The sequence below is a fragment of the Gossypium arboreum genome, chromosome 9 (genome assembly GCF_025698485.1).
Source record: "Gossypium arboreum isolate Shixiya-1 chromosome 9, ASM2569848v2, whole genome shotgun sequence".
Taxonomy (NCBI): Eukaryota; Viridiplantae; Streptophyta; class Magnoliopsida; order Malvales; family Malvaceae; genus Gossypium; species Gossypium arboreum.
In genome coordinates this window covers 77,000,244-77,009,630 of record NC_069078.1, presented here as the reverse complement: position 1 = coordinate 77,009,630, position 9,387 = coordinate 77,000,244, and the positions used below count along the sequence as shown (strand labels likewise).

Here is a 9,387-nt window from a genome sequence, read left to right as displayed (position 1 = left end):
CAGCCTCAGCCCAAAATTGCTTGCCCAACCCAGCATTGGACAACATACATCGAACTTTCTCCAGCAATGTTCGATTCATACGCTCTGCCACTCCATTCTGCTGTGGTGTATCCCTAACTGTGAAGTGTCAAACAATACCATACTCTTGGCACACATCGAAGAACGGATCACTTTTATATTCGCCTCCATTGTCCGTTCTAAGCCGCTTGATTTTCTTGCCAGTCTGGTTTTCGATCATAGTTTTCCATTTAAGAAAAACTCCAAGCACTTCATCCTTAGTTTTCATGGTATACACCCAAACTCTTCGGAAAAGTCATCAACAAAAGTAACAAAGTAGTGTTTTCCTCCCAACGAAGGTGTTTTGGAAGGCCCCACACATCCGAGTGAATATATTCCAAAATACCTTTTGTATTATGGATAGCGATGCGAACTTCACTCTCTTTTGCTTTCCCGAACACAATGCTCGCAAAATTTTAATTTGCAAGCCTTTGCACCTTTCAACAATCCTTGCTTTGCCAGAATTTGCAAGGATTTTTCATTGCATGCCCCAACTTCATATGCCACAACTGCATTAAGTCCAAGTCTTTGTTACCGGAAGCTGCAGCGACTGTTCCAATAACTGTACTACCTTGGTAGTAATACAAGTTATTTTTCCTGATGCCCTTCAATATCACAAGTGCGCCAGATGTCACTTTCAAAACCCCATCTCTCATAGTAACAACTGAACCATTGGATTCCAAGGCTCTCAATGAGATGAGATTTTTCTTCAAACTGGGCACATACCGAACATCAGTCAGAACTCTGGTTGATCCATCTTGATTCTTTAATTGGATTGAACCTATCCCAACAGTTTTACAGGCATTATCATTGCCCATATAAACAACTCCTCCATTTAGTTCTACTAAATCAGAGAACCACTCCCGGTTAGGGGACATATGATAGGTACAACCCGAATCCAAAATCCACTCATCTGAATGGAATGACGATGATGATGCAACCAGTGATAGTTCAGAGTCACTAGTATCATGCTTTGCAACACAAGCATCTACAACAGCTTTTCCCTTATTCTTCAACTTTGGACAATTTTTCTTCCAGTGGCCTTTCTCATGACAAAAGGCACATTCATCTTTCCCGAGTCTGGACTTTGACTTTGATCTCCCCTTCTGAGTTTTCTTCCGAGTGTATGAACGACCTCGGACTACTAAAGCTTCTGTATCTCTGATTGAGTTTTTCATTTGTCCTTCTTTCTCTGCTCATAATCTGTATAAGGCCGCATGACTTTCGCTCGAGATATATCACTCCTGCCATGAAGTAGAGTAGTTTCTAGGAACTCAAACTCCTCGAAGTGACCCCAACAAAGATCAAAGCCAAATCTTCATCTTTGAATGTCTCATCCATATTTAGCAAATCGGTGACTAACTGATTAAATTTGGTGATGTGATCATTCATTGTGGTACTGGGACATAAGTGAAGCGAAAGCAGTCTTTTCTTCAAGTGGAGCTTATTTTGACTGTTTTTCTTCAAAAAATTTTCTTCAAGTGCCACCCACAACTTATTTGCAGAAGTCTCCTTTGAAAAAGCATACCTCTGCTCTCGAGAAAGGCATGATCGAATTGTGCCACATGCCAACCGATTGATCGCCTTCCAATCTTTCTCCGTACATCATCTGGTTTCTCTTCATCAATGACAATGTCTAGACCTGCTGAAAAGGGCATCTAGAACCTCACTTTGCCACATACCAAAATGGCCCGTGCCATCAAAGATCTCCATGGCCAATCTTGCATTTGCAATTGTCGGTCTTGTCCACAAGAACGATGTTGAAGCTCCTAAACCGACCGTTTTTTTCATAATCTTTCAATATACCTAAGGAAATCTTTTCGATGTGGAAGATCGGTTAAAGCGCAACCACAGAGCATACTACGATTAACCTTGACTCTTGATACCACTTGTTGTTCCAATAGGTTTGGAAGCATGTAAATTATTGTACTAAAAAATCACACAAAGTTCAATTCCCAGGAAAGAGAGGTGGATCACAAGGATCTCTTAAATACCAAGTCTTTCCTTAGTCAGAATATCCCTTTTATAGTAATTTAATAGCACAATTAAATACTACTATTATACCCTCAAATATTGAAAGAAAAATAGGACAAAAAAAAGAACACAAGAGTTTTAACGAGGTTCGGTAAATTATACCTACGTCCTCGGGTACTAACACCAGATGATAACTTTACTATCTCCAAAATATTACAAACAAATAGAATTACTTAAGAATTCTCAAATGGGAGAAGAGAGAAATCTAAGAGAGAAAGATTGGTTGGGATGAATTGAAATGAGAAATGAGAAGGCCTATTTATAGTTGAGGTTCAAGGACCAAACAATAAATAGCCCATTATCTCAAGGACCAAAAAAAAATTATCCCATGCCACTTTTTCAAAGTCAACTTTAGGGTGCTAAACTTGCACCACTTGGATTGTTTGCCATTAAAATTGTCTACCATTAATCATAATGTTAACAATCAACAAAAAGAATTATGCATTATGTTAAAGGAATGCTTGATTATGGTTTCTCTATAATTTATTGATGCAGATTGGATTGGAGATACAAATGAATGCCACTCAAATATTGTTTCAAGATTAGTTCAACAATGGTTTCTTGGTGTAGCAAAAAACAAGACGCAGCTGCTTTGCCTGATATTGAAGCTGTAGATAGGTGGCAACAACTATAGCTACACAAAAATGCATTTGGTTGAAGACGTTGACTGGAGACACGTGAGAAGTTAGTTATGCTCTGTTTTTTATCGGATCGAGTGAAATTGTTAGAGTTAAATTAAAAAAATAAACATGTTAAGTTAAAATCTTGTTACAGTATAACTACTCTTATGTTAGAGCACATAAATTTGAAACCGAAAAAATTTTCAAAGCTAAATAAAAAAATTACTTTAGCATGATAAATTTAAATGATTGATTAACTTATTTAAGTCTCTAAAATTATTATTTTATTTTTAAAAATTTTAAATTTATATAAATTTTAGAATTAAAAAAGATTATATCTTTCAAAAAAATATAAATTTTGGAATTTTTATAAATATTTTGAACTTTGAAAATTATTTTGAATTTTTTAGAGACAAATCAATTTGTTCATTTTCAAAATTGACAGGAACAAAGGGTATTTATACCAATCTATTATTCAAATTGTAAAATTCAACTTAACTCAAACTACTTATTTAAGTTAACTTAAATAACTTGATTCAATTAACTCAAAATTTGAAATTTTTAATTTTTTCAATTAAATTGAATTTTTCATCTCTAAATACCATCAAACGAAGTACATTAAATTTGGCATCACTTTATTTGTGAAAAGATTCTAAGTGAAGAGATTAAGCTATTAAGTATTCAAACCAATGATTAAATGACCAATATTTTCACCAAAGCTTTGGTGAAGCCTAAGTTTCAATATTTTAGAGATGCTCTAAGAGTGTCAAAATGTAAAATTTTAAGATGTGTTTGACTGAATTAAAAAGTGAAAAGAAAAATAAAATTTGAGTGTACTTAGTTGAGAAGAGGAAAGAATTAACTAATAGTTTTTTTCCCTCTTCAATTGCCCCATATTGAAAATGAGAACTAATTTGATTAGCAACAAAAGGGAGAAAAATAAAAAGAAAGACAAGCTAATCACATGTTAGCAACAAATATTTACAGTGCTTCTATTTTTTGGCCAGGCTTTGGCACTTGATGCTGATCACAAGCCTTCCCATTCTCTGGCGAATCGGTGGATATAATATCGTGTATTGTGATAACAGCATTATCGTTGGCGGTGCTATCACCATCCAAAACAGGTTGGATTATTCCCCTATGAAGCAACTGCGGTGGTTTCTCGGGTGAAACAGTTGGTTCCACTGTCTCCTTTTCGAAGTGAGCTAGTTGGGAAAGTTCATGGACTGCTTCTGATATTTTCTCAACGCATTTCACTATCTCAACCAAGATCGAACCCACTGTGGCTGCTGGTAATATTGCTGCCAAGTCTGCATTCTCTAAAGAAGCAGCTTTGAGGGCGAACTTGAGGTCTTTCATGGCGGCTTTGGAGTTCTCCACATGGGTATTGGCTGAAGAATATGGATCTGTCATTGTTTTCATTGATTTGGCTAATGCTTTTAGTGTTTTCCCACATTCTGCACTCATTCTTGTACATGATCCTTCTATTTTACCTTTGAATTCTTCTGATCCCTGCAAATTAATCCTACCATAAATTAAATGCTTTTCTCCAAATTTGCTGTTTAAAGACTGTACACACAAGTTTTAGAATATATACATGGATATGATCAGAGCCGATGCAGCCATTAATAGCTTCAATCTGGTATGCACATTGTCGAGCAAGGGCTCCAATCTTTAAATAGTGTTTCCATGGGTGACGGAGGCGAAAGCGTCCATGTCCAGGTTCCCATCTTGCAAAATTTGCCTGTTTTTTATATGTCGTTAGATCAAAATCATGGTGTTAATTATATTAAAAGGAAGAGGTTAATTCTAGAGGAAGTACAAATGTTAGTGGCATGCATGTACACTGCAATGGCCAAGTTTAGTGGAGAGAAGCCAAACTCACCAAAGATTCTTCACTGCTCTTTGAGTTGAGAATACTTTTATATCCCTGAGGAAATGACTTGCCGGTGCCCATGCCATCAATTTCAGAGGATTGAAAATATACACCTCCAAATCCTGCATTTAGTATTGTTATTAATATATGCAGTATTCTAATTTTATATCAATATTATTTTTGTTAATGCACACCTTCAAGGTAAGTAGCAAGCTTTTCGAGGTTGGAAGCGATGGCCTTGTGAAGATCTTCACCGGCCCATACTGGACAAACAAATATAGATATAAGCATGCAGGTTGCTCCTCCCATTATAATTGTTGAGAGTCGTTGGTGAGCCAAAACTACCAGTTCATTAACTCGGTACCCCGAAACAGCTACCAAACTGAATGTCAGTATAAATATCAGCACCCCATAATCATATCTTGCCTTGATCCTTGGAAAGAATCTTGAAAATGTTGCTGCTGCCGCTGTAATAATCAAAACCAATCAACTTGCATGAGTACGTGAAAACATATATAGAGAAACATATATAGTTTCTTTTTACACATATATATACCTAAAAGGAAAACAAGGATTCCAAGGACAATGGGTTCTCCGTTCTTTCCGAAGAGACTTGCAAAGTAATCTGCTCCAAGTCCAAGAGCACCGGCGAGAAATGTAGCAAAGCCTCTATTTAAACTCTTGCTTAGAGTTCCACCTGGACATATATATATAGGATAAAGATATGAGTAATTTTCACTAATTTTCAACTGTTGAGATTTTTTGACAGTCTCCTGGAGTAACTTACCCACTGTGAATTCAAATACGACCACAACTGTTAGCACCGCCCACATTCCCGACACCCCAAAACCATCATAGATAGGCCTAGCATAGTACAATAGTGACACCAATGTGAGAGCAAGTCCCACTTTCAGGGAGTGAGTAAGCCTTCTTGGGTCATCTTGGCCAAGCTTTTTGATGCTCTTAGCTGTTGATGTAACCTTGGCCTTCAATTTGCCAGGCAAGGCCTTAACCCTGCCCCAAGCACCCGCAAAAAATCTGGCTTTATCTTGGGCTGTTGAATCAATATCCATGGCTGTGGAGAGGTGCTTGTTACTTTTTCTTTTGGTCAAGGTAACTAAGAAGAGGGAATGTGTATGAAGAATTGAATATTGTCCTCGACTGCCCTCATATTTATAAGTAGAAAAGTTGGGTGCCAAAAAATATTTAATTGGGGAATGAGAGACAAACATTTAATTTGAGGGATTTCTACTTTCTAGTGCTGACTAGACCTAACACATTGTTTATTACTACAAACAGAAGCCCACTCTTTATTACAAGAATAGAGAGTTTAGCCCACTCTCACACCACAAATATATATGGTTAGTGGCACAGTGGGTTAGTTTAGCCCACTAGGATTCAGGAGTCAGAACCAAAGGCTTTGAAGCACTATCTGTTGTACTTTTTCCTTGAGAAATAGGCACTGTCAAATTGGCTTCGACAGCCAAGTTTTTTTCTTTATTTGGACCTCTTTCTAAAATCTCTTTTACTTGCATTTGGGGTATGTCAATTACCTAAACTCAGCTGGATAACAATACTCAATTTCCTAACTCAGTTTATATCTGTTTTGAGCTTTGGTATTGAATTATCCAAACCAAAAATTTATTTATTTATTTTTTAGGATTTTGTTTTTTTTATTCTTTTAATTAACAAAGTGGAAGGATGATGAGGCTAAAGCTTTAAACTATTGCCAAATAATCTAGCCAAAAGAATCTATTGTGTTAATGGCATTGGACAACAATCAGTGCTGCCCCCCTTTTTTATTTTTATATATAGCCTAAAGCCAAAATATTTGAGGAAAAAAAGACTTGGTTCAACAATAACAACGAGCATTAAGTAGTATGAACTGTGGGAGTTGGGAATCAATTAAGAAATTAAAAAAGCAAAAAATGTCCAACAAATCATAGTGTATGCCTCTAGTTCTCAACAGAACCGAAAGTTAAGAAGTAAGTCACCATGATTCTTTCCTGCAGTAAGTTATTAACATTGAAAATAGATGCACAACATTAGATGATGGTGACTTTGCATAAAAGAAGAAATAAAGTAAGAAAGAAGTGAAAAGATAGCGAATGACAGGTAATGTTATTAAATCGATACTTAGAACTCTCCATACTATCTTTTCCAGCTTTTAGATATTAAAAAAATCAATGAAAAAAACAGATATAGCTAACTTAAATGATGTAAACACTGATAATCTTATGGTTTAAACATTCCATATTTTTATTTTGTTACCTTATAATCATAACCCACCAAAGATGATTCGTCAACAATCACTACTCGTCTTATCTTTTAAAAGCAATTCCTTTCAGTTGGTAGGAAAATAGTATCAATGGATATGCTTATATTTTCCTTGTTGGAAGGAGATTTGAACCAGTTTTAGAGAAGGAATTTCATCTCCATCCTTTACACAAAATTCTTACATATTTGGCATAAAATACCTGAAGTTGGTTGAAAATGTGGATGAAATAAGAAATTAAGGAGAGTGGAAGAGGGAAACAGCAAAGCAATGAGTAGTTGAATTCTATATATAAGGCTGCTCTCACTCATGCTTTCCCATCTCAACATTATCCGATTTCCAATTATTTTCTTTACTTCCTATCGTGCTTATAACTTTACATATCATTTGAATGGCCTGAAATCCACGTGAAGAAATCCAATGTATATTTAATGTATAGATGTTGATGATCTAGGTAACGTCACGTTACAATTTGCTTTTCTTTTTTCAAAATCGTATCTACCTTCCTTTGATTTATTTAAATATCATGTTTTATTATCTAAATATAATATAATATTTTAAGAGTAAATTTATAAATTTAAATTAGTATTATTTACATTGAATTCAAGTTGAATCAAATTGAGTTGAGATTGAATTCTTTTTCTTTCTTAAGCACGGTTCAAAATGAATTCGATCAATTCAATCAATGGAATTACCTTACTTGTGACGAGATATAATTGAATGCTTTGTTATATTTTGATTATTTGATAGGAAATCTCGCTTTTGTCAACTTTAATATAATTTTTCACATCAATTTGATGAATTTATTTATTATAAATATTTTACTATTATAAAATAGATGCCTATTAAGATGAGAAATTTGATGTATTTTAGGAATTTAATGTCTATTAGGAGTAGAACTTTGTATAATTCATACTTCCTTATTTATATAAATATAGACTTTGGAAAAGTATCTGTAAATATTTTATAGCTTAATAAAATGCATATTTCTCTCTTTGTTTTCCAATTTTTTTATTTTTTATTTTATAATACATTATCAAGACAATACTCATTTTTTTCATTATTTTCTTCTAGCTTTTTTCTTAAGTTCCCTTGAGAAAAAGATTGCAAAGAAAGAAAAAATTCTAGGCAAATCACCAAAGGAAGAATGCTATAAAATTAGGTGAAACTTTTTTACCCTTTCAATTAGATTAGCTAGTTGCAACTGAACATGCAACTAAAAGGTAAATTTATTGATTTTCAATTGGTATCAGAGTTAGGCACTTGGTGTTCTAAGTAGCGACTCTACTATTGAATTAGCCAAAGGAGACAGGACTCTTAATCTCAAAACCCACTATGCTTGATGGCACATATGAGAGCTTATAACAAAAGCCTTTTATCAAAAAGGCTTGGAAGATTATTTTATTTGGTGGGAACCACCTACTCAAGAAATCGATGAAGTTCAAATCATCAAACCTAAAACCACCTGGTCGGCAAATGAAGACAAGGTAACCAGTTTCAATTCAAAAACCTTGAATGATATTTTCAATGGTGTAGATCCTTAGAAATTCTAAGTATCTCCAAGTGCAATTTTGCTCATGATGCTTGGACCACTTTTGAAATGTCACATGAATGGACTACTTGTGACACAATTGAAACTTTAGATGTTAACATCTAGATTTGGAAATTTGAGATTATCATATGAATAAACAATTTCTGATTTTTTATCCTAAACTAGGTGACATATTTAACGAAGCTTTTGCTTTTGGTGAAGAGTACTCGAGTGCCAAGTTGGTTTAAAGGATTTTACAATATGTTCTTGAACGTTTTGCAATTAAGGTGACTATGATATAAGAGGTAAAGGATATTGATACAATGATGATTGATGTGCTTATTGGATCCCAACAAACCTTTGACATGAATCTTCATGAGTTCAAGAAGAGTAATGGTAGAAAGTAACATTGCTTTGTAAGTTGTTTCTCCAGTTGCAATTAAAGAAGAAACTCTTATGGAAGTTTTGCTATAATAGTTGGCGATCTTAGAAGAAAGTTTGAAAGTCATCCAGATATAGAAGAAAAAAATGTTATGAGTGGATATAGAAATAAGAAGAAAAAAAACTAAATGTCATGAATGCAAACACTATGGACATACCAAGGCTGAATGTGACAACATTATTAAAAGGTTGAAGTATTTTGAAGTTACCTTGAGTGATTCTAAAAGTGAAGATGTTGATGACAAAGATAATATCAACAACCATGTTGCTTTTACTTCTTTGTTGTTTACAATAGTTGCAATTAATTCAAAAACTTTATAGATTGATTGATGCTTAAACCAAACATGAAGTTACAACCAACATAACAACTAATGAAAATCAATATGAAGATATTTCAAACATCATGAATACTCTATCAAGATTTCGTGGAAAAGATCCTTATTGTTCCATAATTCGTGACTCATATTTATAGAGTTGTTTAAGAGTTAGCATCCATTGCACCCCTATTGAAACATCTTATTGAGGTAGCATCTATTGATGCAACTATAGAAGA

At 34.3% G+C, this 9,387-nt stretch overlaps 1 protein-coding gene across 1 annotated transcript; it reads right to left on the bottom strand.

Annotated features, from left to right (window-relative positions):
• Positions 1 to 3,548: 3,548 nt before the first annotated feature.
• LOC108456271 (aluminum-activated malate transporter 8) lies at positions 3,549 to 5,726 on the bottom strand. The gene is made up of 6 exons (XM_017754866.2): positions 5,375 to 5,726; positions 5,144 to 5,284; positions 4,782 to 5,054; positions 4,597 to 4,709; positions 4,309 to 4,455; positions 3,549 to 4,223 (listed from the first exon to the last, which is right to left on the bottom strand). Exons 1-6 carry the CDS (start codon positions 5,658 to 5,660, stop codon positions 3,693 to 3,695), a joined length of 1,491 nt encoding a protein of 496 aa, XP_017610355.1. The 5' UTR covers positions 5,661 to 5,726; the 3' UTR covers positions 3,549 to 3,692.
• Positions 5,727 to 9,387: the final 3,661 nt, after the last annotated feature.

Coding starts and splice junctions, on each gene's coding strand:
- LOC108456271 (XM_017754866.2), bottom strand. CDS start 5,660: ATGGATATTGATTCAACAGCCCAAGATAAAGCCAGATTTTTTGCGGGT. Junction 5,285..5,374: donor CGTATTTGAATTCACAGTGG/GTAAGTTACTCC, acceptor ATATATGTCCAG/GTGGAACTCTAAGCAAGAGT. Junction 4,710..4,781: donor GCTTGCTACTTACCTTGAAG/GTGTGCATTAAC, acceptor TACTAAATGCAG/GATTTGGAGGTGTATATTTT.